Here is an 18,162-nt window from a genome sequence, read left to right on the forward strand (position 1 = left end):
TACCCTGGTAGTCTGAATTTACTGAACTTTCTCATCCCAGTTTTGGTACTATTCTCTGTTTCTGTCATTCTGAAAAATGCTCCTGTATTGCCTAATAGGGAACAGATTTTTTTTGTTCTAATTTGAAGTGCCTGTTTTGTGAAAGTAGTCTTTAATTTCCTCCGTCAGTTTTATATGGGACTATGTGTAAAGTAGCATCACAGAATTGGATTATATGTGTGCCAAAGACAGTTTTTGCTGGAGAGCAATAGTCCAAAACTAGTTTGAGCTGCCTTTATTTAGACTTTATCCATGCAGAACTGGTCCGCAGAACTGGTATTTACAGGCATCCCTGTAACTATAGGGACAGAGAGTTACCTTTGTTTGCTTGGCTTTCATTGCTTGGTTCACTTAAGTAGCTTTTGTTTCTGAGAAACCAAAGAAATTAAATGAAGGATTAAAGTGTTCTTTTTGTAGAACATTCAGAGTTTATACCATGTAGCCATTGCAGAGAAATGTGCAGAACCTGTTTTGATTCTGAGTAGCAAGTGTCAAAGTTTACTCTCTAAGACTGATAAAACCTGGTTAAAAACTGTACACTGGAATTTGTTAGTTCATTCATCAATCTTACAAATTAACATTGCTAGTAAACAGTTTGCCTGGAGCTTCTTGAGATCTAGCAGGTTTTTATAAAATGCACAGTCTGTTTGAGGCATTGCTAAATAATAATGTATGGATTTTAAATCCCTACTACAACTAATATTCACTGCAAGTCAGCCTTGACATGGCTGCATATTTGTCAGCAAAAAAGCAGGTGGATAAAACTTTATACAGCGAGGGCTGACTAGGCCCAGAAGAAAGATTATTTTTTTCAAGCCATTCTCTGCTATGTGTACACAATAAAGGGGGACCATGGGGTGTATACAGTAAGATTGTAGGATGGAATATGTTTAAATACTTGCCTGCCCTCATTCACTAAAGGTTTCTAGAGGAAATCTGTCTTTATCATGTATGTTTCTGCATCCCACCAATGCATCTGAGGTGCTCATTTTGTACCTGTTTTGTCAGGAGTCAGGCAAAAGTATGATGGTAAGAAGACCTTTGCCCGTATTGAAAGTTGTATTTACTAAAAAATCTCCTCAGAGAGGTATCTGGTACATCTGTTTCCAAACAAAATTTTTAAATTTTGGAAGCCTGATTAGGAGACTTGCATTTCTGATGTTAGTCTGTAGGAAAAATCAGTTTTGCGGATACTGATGAAAACTGTTACAGAGCAAAAACTGCTATGGGATTTGTGATAAGAGTTGTGTATGCTTTGATTTCAAATAGGCCTCTAAAATACTGGTTTCTAGTATTTGATCCCTTTTGCTCCTCAAAATCCAACCCAGATTTTATTTTATTCCTGTTAAAATTTGAGTAATGTGGAAATGAGAAGTATGTTTTTCATATGGATACTTTTATTGCACTACCTTTGCTTCCTGAATCAAATAAGTATTTTGATTTTTTTAGGCTACCTCTTTTATGTTGAGCTTTTTGTTGTCACTTTTGTATTTAATTGATTTTGGGGAAACGACAAAATATTTCCTTTTTTTATTTGTGTGGGAATCCATTACTTAGTCCTCAAGTCATCCTTCCCTTTAAAGGTTTTGTCAAAAGCTTTTTTAAATTTAGTTAAAAGACTTAAAACTTCTGAGGATCTTCATAATTACACAGTTAGGAAATGGTTTTCCTGTATATATTGTTTGCCTTTTAAAGGGACAGAAAGCCCTTAATTCTATACTAATGTCAGCTGAAGGCATGACTTTTCAGGAATAGTAAGTTTTGAGTCAGGGGGCTTTAATCAATTTAATTTATTGCCAATTAGAGTTTTTTTTGTTACTGCTTTGGTATTGGAATTAAAAATAATGAAAACACTTAAGGAAAATACTGCTGCTTTTCTCCAGACACTGGTCTTCCTTCTTTCTACCCCATGCCATCCTCCAATTCCTTGGCTGCTTGTCATGCTCTGTCCCCTCAGCAAGGTAACAGGCAGCGCAGGAGACTGGCATCAGTCTGCTGTGCTTCTGTTCATTCACCACTCTTTGTTTCTTGTTCTGCTGCTGTCTTGTGGGTTCCAGCACCAGCCACAGTCCATTTAGAGTTGTAGCTCCTTTTGAGTCTGCTCTCAGCCTCTGCTCAGGCTGATTTTCCTTTGGTATTTCTCCTGCTCATCTATCTCTCTGTTTGTCTTGTGCTGATGTGGGCTTATCCTTTTTCCTCATCCTGTTGTAGCACTGTAATCTCTTTTTCTTGGCATTTACAGCCATATCTTAAACATGTTTTTGTCCAAGTGCCATCAGCTCCTCTGGCAGTGTTGGAGGAGTCAGTGCTCACTGGGCCTGAGGGGCAGTGGCCACTATCTGAAACACTGGAGGATCCATCTGAACACAGGGAAGCCCCTTTTTAATGCCAGGGAGATGAAGCACTGGCACAGGTTGCCTGGAGAGGTTGTGGAGTCTCCATGTGTGCAGATACTCAGGAGTCACTAGGACATGGTCGTGGGCAGTCTGCTTTAGTACTTGGCTCTGCTTGAGCTGGGAGGTTGGGCCAGGTGACCTCCAGAGGAGGTGCCTGCCTTCCTCTGAGGATGGAGGGCACCACCAGAAGTGCCACCTCCAGAGGTGCCTTCCATCCTCAGCCGTTCTGGGATTCCTGTGCCGGCTGCTGCTGAGCTGTCTGGGACCAGCACAGGCAGTCCCTGGCATCTTCCCTCACAGGACACCCTGCCCAAGCCCTGACAGCCGTGCTCATACACCACTCCACAGGGTTTTCTTGCACGTCAAGTCCTTGGCCTGGGCTGACAGGTGGCTGGTACTGTCTTGCCTTTCTGTGTTGCTGTTGTCTTAGGTCAAGTAACTGAAACTCCTAAGGACATGAACAGACATTTATAGCCAAGCTCTGTCTGTGTGCATTTACATCTTTGCTGATTTCAGAAGACAGAACTTAGACCTCCTCTTGACCAGAGGGGTAAATTACTTTTTTTGCTGCTCCACCTTTCATCATCATGAAAACGAATCTTTATGTATTCTCTATATGCTGTAGACTTGCATTGGTTTCTCATTCCTGTTTAATGTGAACTAACAATCAAAAGTCCTTGCCAGTTGAGAGCTGAGTAACAGGAAATTGGTAACGGGGGCAGGGGGAGCAGATTCAGTTTCAAAAATGAAGTTGTATATAGTTGATGTGTGTACTGTTAAGTATTTAATTTGGATTAATGGAATACTGAGTGTTACAAGCATTCCCATGTTAAAATGAGGACTGATGTATTTCAGAAGTACTTTCTCTTCTCTAACTGTATTAATGTGCTGTTGTTAACTCAGAGCTGTACTGCTGGAAAGTCTGTTTGTAGAATACTTCATCTGAGAAGTCACAACTGAAGACAGCGTAAGCTTTTCCACCGTAGACCTTTTATGGTGATGTATTCATATGTTCTGTGAACAGCTGTTGGATCCATCTTTTTAAGATGTTCTTTGCCATAGTGAGGGGCCATAACAAATGTTGAAATATTCAGAATAATTGCACTTATCTATTCTGTTTTCTTAATGTATTTCCTATGCATACTGCCTTACCTGTATGTATTGTACTTCACTGGCGGTACGAAAAGTCAATATCAGGTTCTTAATTTAGAATGTGTTAATGAGTTTTTAAAATAATTCTGTAATACTAAATATTTTCCAGTGATCTGTCTGCTAAGAGAGGGTGATGATGGCTAAGCCCAGGTGAATTTAGTCAAAAAGTTAATATTGGTTATCTTTACTTTCTCTTTTAATTTCTGAATTATTTCAATAATTTTAAATACATATTTTTTTAGGAATTTTGTAGAGGCTAACTTATGTTAGGAAACCAATTTTTAGGTGATTTGTAACAGCTCTGATACTGCCTCTGACTCGTACAGTTCATCCAATGTCTTTGTAACTTATTTTGTGCCTTTTCTTCCCATGACACAAAATGTCTCAATAAAAACAAGTTCTTTTGCAACACCTCAAACCTATTTTATTGTACTGATTTTTTTACTTGCCTGACCCTTTTGTTTGATTTCTGGAGGGACATGAAGCTCTCAGAATAGAATAGATATTTCTAATGGACTCTGCAGAAGAAAATTGACAAGGTGGAAAGCAGGTCATTCTGGAAAGGCAGTGCTACAAAGCGCCTGGGAAACTGGGACTGTCAGTACTAATCAATATATTCCACCATATCTATCACAAATCATTTCTAACAAAAACTGGCACCAGTGGAATGTGAGAATCAATTTACTACTGGCTTCAGTTGTGCTGATTGATGTTGAAAGACTGGAAACACTTTGGGGGGTTTAGCATAGCCAAATGTCTGTGGTGATGTTACTAACACGTACTGGGGGGGTTCCCATGAGCTCTAGTTGTCTCTTAAACACCCCTTCTTAAAGTGGATGCAGATGCACAAGGCCGTGGTCCCTGTCCTCAATGCTCCTGCCAAAACATCTCGTCAGGGAATGGCAAAATTTGAACATTTGTCTTCATTTCCTGGCAATGAGGTGATAAATAGCTTGACTGCATTTCCTGTCCCCTGTCCAGTAGCAAAGAAAACATTGTCAGAACCTGGAAAAAGTGACTGTAGGGGAATAGGGATCAGTGCTCTGTTCTAAGCTGCCATTTGATTGTTTTCTCTGCCAGCCTTTGCTTTGTTAGAGAGCAGTTCATGGAGTCCCTGGTAGCAGAAACTGAATAGCTCTGTGCTCCTGTGAATGTGGTTCTTCCCTCCTGCCCCAAACTGTCCCTGTCCCACCAGATGACTGGTAGCATTATTCACCGCATTTCCCATTTGAAGCACATCTGCTTGTTTCCTTCCCTCCACGAAAACCCAAGGAGCAGAGATGGCTTGCTCCTTTCTGCACTAGCCTGGCCAAGCAACTTGCTCTGGTTTTATTCCACTATGGTTTCTCCTCCCCCACTCCTGTTTTCAGTGCCCTTAATCTGCATTTAACTAGTTCTAGCCCTGAATATCAGTCCCGTGGCCTGTCACTGCCTGGAGCAGATACAGCACAAACGATTGACCCTCTCCCTTTGGCAGTTTGGCTTTGACTGCACAAACAGCCAATAAAGGGGAAAGGGCTGGGCAGCTGATGGGAATTAGCTTGATGCTGTATAGTTTTATTGGTCTGAGATGAAGGAGGAATTGTTTGCTTGAGAATTAAATTGCTTGCTTGCTTGCTTTCTCCTGCTACCTGCTCTTCAGATGACAAATTTTCAGAAGTTATAGACTAAAAGAATAGCATATGTATTAGCCAGACTTAGCTTGGACTGGAGGCTGTGTTAGCTCATCTTCAGCAAAGCTGGAGTGTGTATCTATGGAGGTCATTATCTGATCTGTCTAGAAATTCTCTGAAAATACCTGACTGAAGCCTCTGTAGAGATTCTGACAAGGCTTGTTCTCACTAGTTTGCTGATTATCTTGGTCTGCTTTATGGTACATATATCATGCTTCCAATAAAAAGCAAATTATTTCTCACTTCTGCTGGTGCTCTTATTGTACAGTAATTGTTCCTGCATGGCAGTTGTTACTCTCTGGGCCCATGCATGGCAGAGTCCCAGTGACTCTCCTCCTCTGCTTTCTTCCCACACAAAGCATGTAGTTGTCTGGGCCTTCCCCTGTGCTTTTCTTGAGACACTTCTACAGGAATATTGGCAAACTCTTCCTTTAATCCTGACTGCTTCTTCAGCTTCTCCTTTGTGTCCTCTCCACAGTGCCACATTAGCCCCAGGACACAACACAGTGTCCAAGTTGACATATCCTAAGGATCACCTGGGAAGTTTGGTATCTTTGACCTTGTGTATGGGGTGGCAAGCTGAGGAGTTTGATCAGACAGCTTTTAGAGTAGATTGGCAATACTGTTAACCAAGATCATACAAAAACACATCTGCTTTTCATGTGGTTCAGACAGAATGTGGTTGTCAGCTGTCTTCACTCTCCTGGGGGCTTTTTGTGGGTTTTTGTTTGTTTAGGGTGGGAGAGGATGGGGGTGGTTTGCTTCATTGTTGTTGGAGTTTTTTTTTGTTGTTTTATTTGTTTGGTTTAGCTTTTTATTTAATCTCACTGTCCTCCCACACAAGTATTTTTTCCAGCACTCTAAAATAGCTCCCAGGGACCAGGTGTTTTTTGGGCCTGGAGACCCTTCTCAGTTTCCTTGCTCAAGCTGACCTGTTTGTTTTGCAGTAATTGTATTTTGATCAAGAGAAGGCAATAGATCTTAATGGGTGTGTAGCTGTTGTTGGTCTGTGATATATGAGACCTAGTTTCTAGCTCTGGCTCCAGTGAACTCTTGTACATTTTTTATTAGTCAGTGACTGGGTGAAGCACAGAAACAGGGATGCCAGTCTGAGTCTTCTCTTTCCCAAGTGAGTTTGTGTTGGAGTGACTGTTCTCACTTAGCACTGGTAATTTACTCAATTTACTTCAAACTGCTGTGGACTCGAGCAATAAGTTCGGAATCCGGTCAATTTGGACACAACAGCAAAGTGTAAAAATAATACAAACTAACATTGTGCTCTGAGAGCAGTCATGAAAAAAAATACCAGCTCCTGGAAATGCAGTGATCCAGTCTCATTCAGCCCCTCTTGTTGAAAGAGCATCATTGCAAGCATGCTTCTTGGTTTGACTCTTTTAAATCTTGGACTTGGTCTCTCTGTCCCAAGTTACTGTGCCCCTAAATTTGAAATCCTTTTTTTGACACCTGAAAATAACCAGCAACGCTATGCTGACATCAAAAGTGAGGCAGCTTTTTCTCACCTGAAAAGACTTCCAGTGGTAAAAGTTTTCCCAGTTGCACTGTGCTCTGTCAAACATGTTTTTTCCAGATGCTGTTTTTCTAACCATGTGTTAAAATCAGTGGTATCAAGTATTTCCTTTTTGGCATGCAGGCTGTTTATGTAGGCATATAAATAAAAGTGCTGGAAGTCTCTCATTTTTGTGGATGTTGGCTGCAGGTAGGTTTTCTAGATGGTGGGACATCCTGATTGAAACAGTAGAACAGTAGTTGTAGTTTAGTGATGGATAAAACACAGAGGAAAAATATCCTTAGAAATGGTCTAGTGGAATATTTTATGTTTATATTATGATGCACTGAAATTACACTATTTCAGTGAACTTTCAGAGGACAGAACATGGATTCAGAACACAAAATGCCAGTCTTCCTGTCCCACATCTCAGTGAACTCTCCTGGAAGCCTCAGAGCTGATGCAGCCAGGACTCCCAGCTTCCTGTCTCTTCTGCCATCTTCTGAGCTGACCATTTTAAACTTGGAAATTTCCAGACCCTGGGCACATCACCACACTTGGTCCCAGTGATGTTGGCAATACTAGAAGCACTGCTGTGTGATTTATATTTGTTGCCCAGTGGCTTAATACTTAACAGCAGCTGCAAAATGGACTGGATTCTGGTGAATTTCCTAGTTGAGGCTGGTCAGTGGTGGGTAGCAGCATTATAATATCAGCATTTTTCAGAATTTCCCACATCCTCAGCTGGTGATCCTGGAGTGATCACTTTCTTTGGAAATATTAGACTGCAGCCTGAAAACATTCAGGTTGTAAACAATTTGGGGTTTAAAATCTCTTCCCAGATTAAGAGAACTCATTTCTAGCAAAAGCTGTCTGCCTTTTCTGACATGTCTGGTATGACCACAAATGGAAAAAAAGTACCTGGTTTTATAAATGACTGGACCTGATCCAATCCTGTACTTAGTTTGGAAAGGATATAAACCTTTAGCTTGCATCATATGAAGTGCAGGCCCAAGGCTAATGTGAGAACGTGTGGCAGTGAGAACAAGCAGCATAAGCATTTGGAGCATTTTTGAGCCTGCCAAGTATTGATTGGTAATGGGAGGGAATGAGTGGAGAAGCATTTCAATTTGGCACCCACATGTGATTCTGGTGCTGTCACAGTGAATTAGCAGGACTTTCTTTTCCCTCTAGTCCATCCCAGGCTTTTGTCATTGAAGTATCCCCTTTGCTCTTATCAACTTGTTAAAAGACAAAGTGGAAAAAAACCCAAATAAATTCCCAGAACTTTTGCCCCCAAAAAGCCTGATTATGTTATGCTGCTATCCTCTGAATGGAGGCTGAGCAGTTCTAATGACTATCACAGCATAAATGGTATAGGGGATTCGAGCTACAATTACTCATTTTGCACAGTCACTTAATCCACTAATGGGAAGAAATGGGACAACAGTTTAAGAAGGCAAGAGAACTGTCAGAGATTATTAAATCTGTTGGGATCATTTGGTCTAGTAGTCTGTCTTGACCCAAGTACATGCTTCAGCTAATGCAACAGACTTGATGCCTCCGGTAATTAGAGCAAGAAGAGATGGGTCATCATTAGCAACTAGAAATTCAGGGTTGTATTTCATCTGGAAGGCAGAATCTTCAGCAGGGCTTATTTGTTGCCACTGCAGATCATCTGTGAGTCACAAGTGGTACATTGGTCTGACTCATTTGTGTGATTTAGCAGAGGCTTTTTAATACATGCTCACTGTTCCATATGAATAGTTTTTCTAAATAGTTGCCCAACAGAAAAAGGCACAACATTGGACAACCCTGTGCAGTTAATACTGCTGCTCTTATTTACAAGATGTTGGTGATTTCTTTATTGTTGTGCAGTTCACAGTTCGTATTACTTTTGATTGTAGGTTTGAAATGTCTTTGTCATATCTGTGAAACTTAAGAGTGAAGAAAGGAAAGCCAAGCAAGGATGGAAAGCATCAGTAATTGGCATCTTCAGAACGTACAAGAGCCAATCTAATACCATTCAAGGCATATATTCAGAATACTTTCACAAGGGTTTCACAGATCCAAAATCATATTCAGTCCTGCACATTGCCAACAGCATGAATGAAAATTATATACCACAGATTCAGTGTTTTTGCAGATACTAGGAAATTTCTAAGTCCTCTTAAAAGAGTACTGCTAAGTAAATGAAGATGCAGGTAGAAAGGAAATTAGCCACCATCTGAACTCCATTACAAGGTACTATGAAATGGGAACTGAAATAGTATAAATGGGGTGATGTAATACACCTTAGTCATTCCATATGATCTTATGCAGATCAGCAGGCAGGGAACTGTGACTTGAGAAAACCAAAGTATTGAAGTGTGGCTTGAAAATATTTGAGAGAAGCTGTATAAATCAATGGATGGTTATCAAGCAGAATTTGGGTGTCTGTGGTTGGCTAATTAGATATGGGATGCTGAAAACCTCCTCAGAGACACCACCGAAGAGGGAAGGAAGGTTGCAGTGCTTCAGCAAGATCTGTCTGGAGAAACTCTCTCAAAAATATGCCCCAACCCTAGCGGGGACTTAAGACACTTCTAACAATCACTAGAAAAGAAAGGGATTTGGAGGTGTCAAAAAGATAGCCATTCTCAGTGTGGATGGGAATCTCCTTAGAAACAAGTATACTTGGGAGTTTAATTTGCCAAATTAATCAAGTTCAAAAGCTCTCAACAGTGTTCATGTCCCTGATATCTGATGGATTGTGAGCTAACTAGAACTGAAGAGACCTTTTGTGGTTTGATCTTCACATGGTTGCCTGGCTTCAGCAGAGTGCTTTTTATCTCCATGAAGCTGTTGTGAGCTTTTCACAAAAGAATGGTCATCTGGTCCAACCTCCCTGCTCAAGCAGGGTCATCCCAGAGCACATGGCACAGGGTTGCATACAGACAGTTCTGGAATATTTCCAGTGAGGGAGACTCCACAACCTCTCTGGGCAACCTGTTCCAGTGTTCAATCAGCCCCACATTCAAGAGGTTCTTTCTCATATTCAGGTGGAACTTCCTGTGCATCAGTTTCTGCCCATTGTCTCTTGTCCTGATGCTTGAAACCACTGAGAAGAGACCGGCCTCATCCTCTTCATGGTCTCCTTCTTTCCTTCTGTGCTTCTTGAAGAGCGAGGAAAAAGAAATAGCCATTCTTCACTCCCTCTTGCTGGTGTGCCTGGGGAATTAAGTTGTTGTAGGCTCAGAGAAAATATTTTCTCAGGAGATTTTGTTTATTAGCTTTTGGAGCTTGGATCCATCTCAGATTTTCTCCACCTTAGTCTTATTCAAGCACTGTCGTGGTAGAAGGTCCTGAGAAGGATGCATCTAATGGAGGTTTCTCTGCAGTACCACTACATCAGCTCAGTAGACCTCACTGGAGAAGCCTGGATTCTTCCCACTTTGTATCTACATCCTCTTTTATCTCTGCAGATGTTCTGATTTCTGCTCTGTCCTTTCTCTTCACTCTTTCCTTCTGATGAAGGCTTTTCCCACAGTAACATTCTCTCTTCACACATGGCCATCTGCCTCTACTTTTTGCTGCATTCTGTGCTATCTGGTCCTCATGTGACTAACACAAGTTCTTGTGAGATTAAGACTGGCTGCTGCCTCCCATACCACTCCAACCTGTTTTTGCTGGTGGTGTAAAGGCCTTTATCAGTTGTAGTATTTACTCTCAGCCAAATAGTAGCATAATATGTGCTACTGACAGGATGGAAATAATGGATGCATTATAATAATAATGATTATGAGCATAAGGTATGTTATTATATAAAAGAAAAATTACCAAACCCACTTCATCTCTCTGCCAGCACCATGTCTCTGGACAGTTGTCATGAGAAGAGACCTTACAGGTGCAAAAAAGAGAGACCCTTGAATCTCTTCTTCCTTCATAATACATATTCAAGGTTCTGAGTATTAATGTGTGGTGGTGTCAAGAGTGTAAAGGAAGTTGTCTGCTGTATGTGCAGCTGACTATCTGAGAAGGCACAAGGGGCTTAATGTTTTAGGAGCATGCTTATAATGCCATTTAAAAGGCTAATTCTTCTCTCTTGTACACTCTACTTGGATATAATCCCATCCAACCTGCCTCTACAAGTTCTGCTCCAACCTGTAATTTTCGCTTACCCTCTTTCAGACCCTGCCGTTTATCTGGTTTCCCTAGTAGAACTCACATAAACTGCTGGCTCCTCAGAGGAAAGGTAGCCAGTAAGTTTTGAAGTGAGCAAGAATGTGGCATGAGTCACTAAACATTGAGGAACCAAGAAAATCTTTGTCAGTGCCCAACTCTAGTGGAAGCTGGTTTGGGAAGTAGATGGCTACATGTCTTTGTGAAGGAGTCCTCAAGTCCCTCAGCAAAAAGACAGTGGCAGCTGTCTGGCATAGGAAGGTTTGCTTTGTAGGTGCTGGAGAAACAGATGTCCTGCAGGTATTTGTGCTCCAATCAATCACTTAAATTAATGTACTTCGTATTTGACTTAATGAAGGACATAATGAAGGATAACTAGCAACAACAGTGCCTCTCCTGAGGTAGCACCCAGTGCCCACCCAGGTGCTGCCTTTGCCAGCTGCTGCAGAGGCAGTAAATTGGTCAAGGGATGTCAAAGATCATTTTCCAGGGGGAAATAGTGATCTTACCCAAAAGTAGAGTGTGCCTTCCTTAATAAGGAATGCTTAGCAGCATGGGATCTCATCTCTATACTCTATCACTCCATTCCATGTGCTGATGTACCCTTCTTTCTAAAAGCCAGCAAGCTTCACTGGATCAATGAGGCCTGATCAATTGTTTTTGCCTCTGAATCATCCATATGGGGTTGTTAGCTGAGCTGCTGGCAGAAAACGAGAGGCAGCTTTCTGTCTGTTTACTGTAAAGAAAGCGAAGCAAGCTACAGGAGGCGACAGGCTGAACAATATTTACTGTCAATACAGCCAGAGAGAGAGAGGAGATATAAGGAGAGGTGAGAAGAGGGGAGCAGGGGTTGCAGATTGCAACCCCAGTGAGTGATCTGAGTGTAAAAATACCCATGCATTTTCAGATGGAAAGAGAGTGATTAGTCAACAAGGAATAACTGAGAGCATTTAAGAAAGGATGTAGTGAAGGTCTAGCAAGGCAGCAGAGTAATAATGCTGTGCATAAATGTACTGAAGCTGCACTGCATTTGAAAAGCACTTCCAGATCTGCCCTGAGACAGAGCAGTTGCTGGGGTATTTTTGTGTTTGCCTGCATGCAAGATCCACCATTTAAAAGTAATACGATGAATAATAACAATTGAACTTAGAGAATAATACTTGGAGATAGTTTTCTGAATGAGCTGGATGTCACCATCATAGCTCAGACCAGAAAAAGAAAATTATTAAAAATAGGCATGCTTCCTTGCTTCTCTCTTCTCTTACTCATCCCCAGCACAGAGATACTAGGTGACTTGAGCTTCACAGGGCAAGAAGGCTCTGAGCAGCTCTCTCTGAGTGTTCCTCTACTTCCAGAGGCAGGTGAACAAGTGAAGAGTGAATTCACACTTTAAAGAGCAGCAAAGACCATCTTGCCATGAAACCCTTCACAGATGAAGATGTAGAAATCTACATCCAGAGCAAGGTAAGACTTTATCTGACCAGATTTTCTGTCTCCCACACTAGGTGTTGATTCTGAAGGGTGCCAAATTTGACAGTTAGTTGCTCGCCTGCTGTCTTCATTTCTGAGACAAGATTGGGTGAAGTTTCATGAGAACTGTATTTCTAATGAGATTTCTAGGTTTCTGTTGCAGAATCTTATCTGCTGGTAGCCTAATTTTTCAAGGTGCTCATCCTCTTCTTCTAGGTATCCTGAATTTTTGTTCCTAATCTAGAATTCCAGATGTGAGCTGTAATTGCCAGCATTTAAATCTAAGGAAGTGTCCTTGCCTCTCTCCCTGTCTGGCGGTCTTGGCTTGACTGAAACAAGACCAACACCAGGCGTTGCCTCTAAGAAAGATTCATGTAGGAACTGCAGAGACAGACCAATATTGTTAGAATTCAGTCATCAGTCTGTCACCTCAGCTTAGGATACTTCTCTATATACCATGATTAAAATATCATGTCTCATTAGCACATGAAGACTGGAATCTCATTTTCTATTTTATAAGATATTCCAGCCCTCAATTTTTCCCCCATTATGAAATGAAATAAAACAGAATAAAATCTTCTGTGAAACAATACTGTTTAATAAAAGCTCTAAGTGAACCATAACATTTTTTAAAGCTGACATATTTCATGGTAGTACTTAGCTAGATCCTGTTTTATAGCCTGCTTTTCCCAACAAAATGCAAGACACCAAAGTGACAAATAATTTCAAAATCAGAAAGTATAAGGTTTTATTTTCTGTAAAGGATAGCCTATTCTGGTACAATGAAGGGGCTGGTAAGAAAGGTTTGTTTTCTCTATGGAAATGTTTTAGTGGCAAGTATGAAGGTTCTCCCAGAAATATACCTTCTTCAGGCGTGGGGTGTTGTGCACAGGAAAATCATTCCATGAGAATCTGTTCAGTGAGCTATAACAGTGAGTGCTTCTCTGAAGATTTAAAAAGAAGAGCTACAAAGGAGGGAACAGAGGGAAGCCATGCACAGGAAAATGCTCATATGACAGCCATAAGTACAAGGAACAGAAGCAGACTGTAGTTCAGTGAGGCTCATAGTTGCCAATATTTTAGGTTATACTGGAAGTCTGTTTTCTAGCAGCCCTCCAGCTCTGATGGATTCTTATTTCTGCCTGCTCCTGAGTCTCTTGTCCAACTTCAGGCAGTTCAGCTTGTCAAATTCTGCCTGTTTTTGGAAACAGGTCAACCACCTGGTGCAATGAATCTCTGTAATACCATAGATTTCATCCTTACGCCACTCATCAAGGGAAAAATTCAAATGCATATGGAGTGGATGTGGCTGGGTAAATAAGAGAAAATCCAAATGTTCTTAACAATTCATAGTTATAATTATAGTTAGCTAATTGTAGTTAGCTAATTATAGTGAGCAGTCACATGCCTATTGTTCTTTTATCCCTGCTCCATCCAGTGATGCGGAGTACACATTGAAAGTGGACTTTAGTGGTACTCCCTCAACTGTTCTTTTGAGTGTATACTCTTATAAAGAATTCATGACAACTGTTGTAGCCTAGCCAGTAGGTGATGAAGGTAGAATTAAATGAGGCCAGGCTGGGTTGATTGGATTGTCCCTGGATATTGGAGGTGGCAAGAAATGTTCCCAGCAGGTGCCCCTTAGAGAGAACAGAGCATGAGCAATGCATACAGAGTGCACTCTAGGTCTTTTGAGCTGACCCACTGTGTATACTTTTTATACTCTTCAGTTTGAAAAAAGTCTAAAAGGTTTTTGTCTAAAAGCTCTTAGACATGGACAACTTTCTCTGGCACTCACCATTCACTTCCTGGAGAAACCATTAGGTATCTGTCAAGCTTATTGGACTCTTCTAAGGAGTTGTTCTGGATGAACAAAAATAAGGTGGAGAAAATAGATACAGTATAGATACAGATGGAGAAGTGCCATAAATGATATCTGAGATGAAGAGATGAAAATGAATATGGGCTAAAATATTTCAGTGGGGTTTTTTTAAAGTACATGTAAGTAGCTAAAACTGCTCTTAGAGAAAAGGATGAATTGGAATGAGGGGGAGGGTGAACTACTAGGGAAATTAAAGGACATTATATAAACATAAAGGACTACATGGTGTTAAGATAGCAAAGAAGCAGGATGTCAAGAGTGGATGAGAGCTCAGTCAAGGGAGTATGATGCTGTTGTCTGATGTATTTCCCACTTACAAAAGCTATTGAGCTTAGTAAAAATACCTTTAACTTTGTTGTCTGAGGGAGGAAGGTATTCAAACTCTGCTTGTCTTCAAGTTCAGTATTAGTCAGTTGCTGTTCATGGTTAATGGATGTGAGGCAAGCACTGGTCTGCTTTAGCCCATTGAATGGTCCCTTTTTGTGAAGAAGTGAATCTCTTTGTCCCCTTCCAGGCCCTGGGGGCACATTTCAACACACTTGAATGTTTTTTGCTGATAGTTCAACATTTGACATAAAGGTGTCCAAAAGGACTTCTAAAGAAGTACTTGTCAGTGATATTTTTAAAAGAGAAAAGAGAGTTGTTTAGGTGCTGAAGAAGATGCTGAGTGAAGAGGACACAGGAATTTTGGAAAGCCATAGGTTGGTTTGAGTTGGAGGGCACCTTTAAAGATCATACAGTGCAATTTCCCTGCTGTGAACTGTGATACCTTCCACTGGACCAGGGCTCAAAGCCCTGTCCAGCCTGGCCTTGAACACTTCCAGGGATGGAGCATCCCCAGCTTCTTCTGTACTGTAGGCAGCCTGTGCCAAGGCCTCACCACCCTCACAGTACAGAATTTTTAACTTATGCTTTTGCTTCCTTTTGGTCTTTGATAATAACAAAAGACTGTAGCAATTATGTTGACTGGCAATTACACTTTATCATTCACTTTAGTCAGGTGATGGACTCTGTTTCTCTGTTTCTGATTTTTTTTTTCTTGCCTGCAGACAATAAGGTTTAGTAGAATATAGTGAAGAAAAAGAAGAATCAAGAAGAAAGCAAAAGCTGCAACCAAATGAGATGAAGTGTAGGATCCAAAAAAGAGCAGTAAACACTCTTAATATTTCACTCTGCATAAGTAATTCTGGTTGCATAAGTAATGACAAATATGTTCGTGAACTTCATTAACAGTAGCTGAATCTCCTCACTTTGCTACATGTGTAAGGATATTTGGAAAATATTAAATGCCCTTTACTAACATGGTTCCTTCACATTCCTCCTGTTGAATCTCCTTGTTCAGATTGTGACAGTCCCCCCTATGGTGCTTCATTTTTAGTCATAAGTGAAGGTTCAGGTTCATCTTATATTTTTCTGAGTTGTCCACCCCTCACCTCAGTTTTCCCAAGACTCAGACATTTCACTGAAATAATTTCCAATAATTCATTATGCTACTACTTCTTGAAGAATTACCCTTTAAGTCACACAAACACCTAGTTCCCAATGGGACCAGCTTTGGAAAGATGCTTTCACACTATCTAGGAGTAGAGTCTCATTTGTACTTCAACCATAAAGACAGTGTGGATACTTTCAGTGTATAAGGTAGGCATCTAAATGATGCCAGATACATCTGCCCCCCTGACTAATGGACAGATCTGTAACTCTTGATGTCCTGTCAGCTCTTGGAATGGAACATGTCCTGACTTTGAGAATGGTTACCATATGCAGGGGAGTAACTGGTATTCTGCATCAAATGGATAAAGAATTGAGACTGTAGCTGTAGTTGAAAACAAATTTATCTGTGTAATGAACTCCTTTCCTTCCATCCAATGGCGTTGGCATGGAAATATCAATTAATGCTCAATAGTCTTGAATATTGACCCTTTGCTGTTCGCAGCTCTGTCTCATGGTAAATTGGTTCCAATACACAGGGAAACAATTTCTAATCTCAATGCACCACAAGCACAAATGTTTCAGGATGCTTTAAGCTGACTTGTCTGCTTCCCACTGGAGACAAAGACTGCAATTACCTGCAACATGAAGTGTCTTTCCTGGAACTGACAGGTGGAAAGGCGGCATTACCTGGTTTCCAAAGCAGTGGAGGAGGTGCAGAAAATCATCCAGCAGCTGACTGCAGAAATCAGCTACAAGGCCGTGCGATTCCAGGCCATCTCCAACTCTGGCATCCACAATGAGAACATTAAGGTATGAACAGGAGCTCTAATGCACTCTCTGGCAGCCTGTAGGCAACCAGAAAGTGATTTCTCCATTATGTAAGTGTTTGTATGGGCAGGTGCCTCACCCAAAACACCACAGACGATGTGCTGACACTTCACTGTGGCCTTCTAGTGACTGGGTCATTTGCACTCACTCATGGACATCTCACAGCCAGAGGAGCATTCAAGAGAGATGGGTAAATCAAGCAGAGCCTCTTAGAGCTGCTGTATTTACAAACAGCATCTATTGCCAGAGCTGTCAATCCACAAACAGAAGCCAAAGCTCTTTGGGAGACAGAAAGAAAGTTACACAGCAGTAACATAAGAAAAAAATGCTCATGTCTTCATGAGCTATGACCTATATTTTTCACAGGTGGAAAAGCTGTCAACTCACTAAAACAAAAGAAAGAAAAATTAGAAGTCCTTCTTCTGCTATGAACATTAGAAAGCTTCTTCTGAAAAATATGTTTTTTCCTTGTCATGAATCGGAATTTCTTTTTATTGGGATAAAAAAAAAAGGTTATTAGTGGGAGAAGTGAAATGTCTCCCTGTTTTAGACCTTCAGACATGAAAACAATAATGCTCTGTCCCAGCTGTGACAGAAGAAGGCTGCTTTTTTCTTGTGACTCCATTACACAAAAGTAACTAGTAAAGACACAAGAAACAATCACAACAATGACAACTTCAGATGAAAACAACTTTTTTCATCTGAACTAGTTGAAATATTAATGTCAACCATTATACTGAACCACAGCCATTTACAGATCAAAACACAGCAAATACACAAAAGCACGAGGCAACTTTTGCAGCTCTCTGGGACTGAAAGGGAAGAAGTCTTTGTGTGAAGCTGCTGGAAGGGTATGGAGGTGGAGGCAAAATATAATGCCCTGGGACACAGACACTGAGATTCCTAGCTTTGCTGGGATTTCGTGTATCCCAGAGCATGTGGTCTTGTCTGTAGGTATGGCCACAGCGACGTAAAACAGTGCCACATCCTGGTCCACGAGTTCCTGACTGCCAGGCTCTGCCAGCCACCTCTTCTGCTGGAACAAACCTGCTTGGCTAATGAGGTCTGACAGGGCCAGGGTCAGGGTAAAACCGTTGTTCTGGAAAGCAAAGCAGAACAAAACCACTAAGGCAATCTATTATGAGCAGTAACTTGGTATCATAGTATGAAGATCTGAACAAATTCTGCTTGAAAGAAATCCTCAAAATCTGTTCCTTTAAAGGTGGCAGATCTGTTGTTCATGCTTAACTGAACCCAGTGTTACAAATCTGTGAAGGTTATACTCAGAGGACCTGACTAACTGTCCTGTATGTGTGGGGAAGCAAAGAACAAGCTGATGAGAAATTATTTTGGTTTGGGCTGTCTCCCTCCAAAAATTGGAAACTTTAATACTGTTGCTGACATACTTCAAAATAGAGGAGACTTGTGTCCAGGGAAAGTCAATGTATTCATGTATTCATTATTCCATGTTTCATTTTGCATCATCTTTTTTTTCTGTTGGCTGAATCTACAGGATTTTTCAGAACTTTCAGCTTCTGGCTAAAAGGAATCAATTTAACATGGTGAGACATCTAGATTCGTTGAGAAGCCTCAAGCTCCCTTGTAAATATGAAGGGCTGA

General features: G+C 41.0%; 1 protein-coding gene across 1 annotated transcript in view; it reads left to right on the forward strand.

The window, feature by feature from the left end:
- The window catches only part of MAB21L3 (mab-21 like 3), a 31,373-nt gene that overhangs the window by 3,547 nt on the left and 9,664 nt on the right, over positions 1–18,162 (forward strand). Inside the window, exons 2-3 of the mRNA XM_059466236.1 lie at positions 12,290–12,392; positions 16,384–16,524. Of these exons, the coding sequence (XP_059322219.1) occupies positions 12,345–12,392; positions 16,384–16,524 (189 nt within the window). The 5' untranslated portion in view covers positions 12,290–12,344. The remainder of the gene's footprint in view (positions 1–12,289; positions 12,393–16,383; positions 16,525–18,162) is intronic.

This window comes from Ammospiza nelsoni, chromosome 2, assembly GCF_027579445.1.
Source record: "Ammospiza nelsoni isolate bAmmNel1 chromosome 2, bAmmNel1.pri, whole genome shotgun sequence".
NCBI classification, from domain to species: domain Eukaryota; kingdom Metazoa; phylum Chordata; class Aves; order Passeriformes; family Passerellidae; genus Ammospiza; species Ammospiza nelsoni.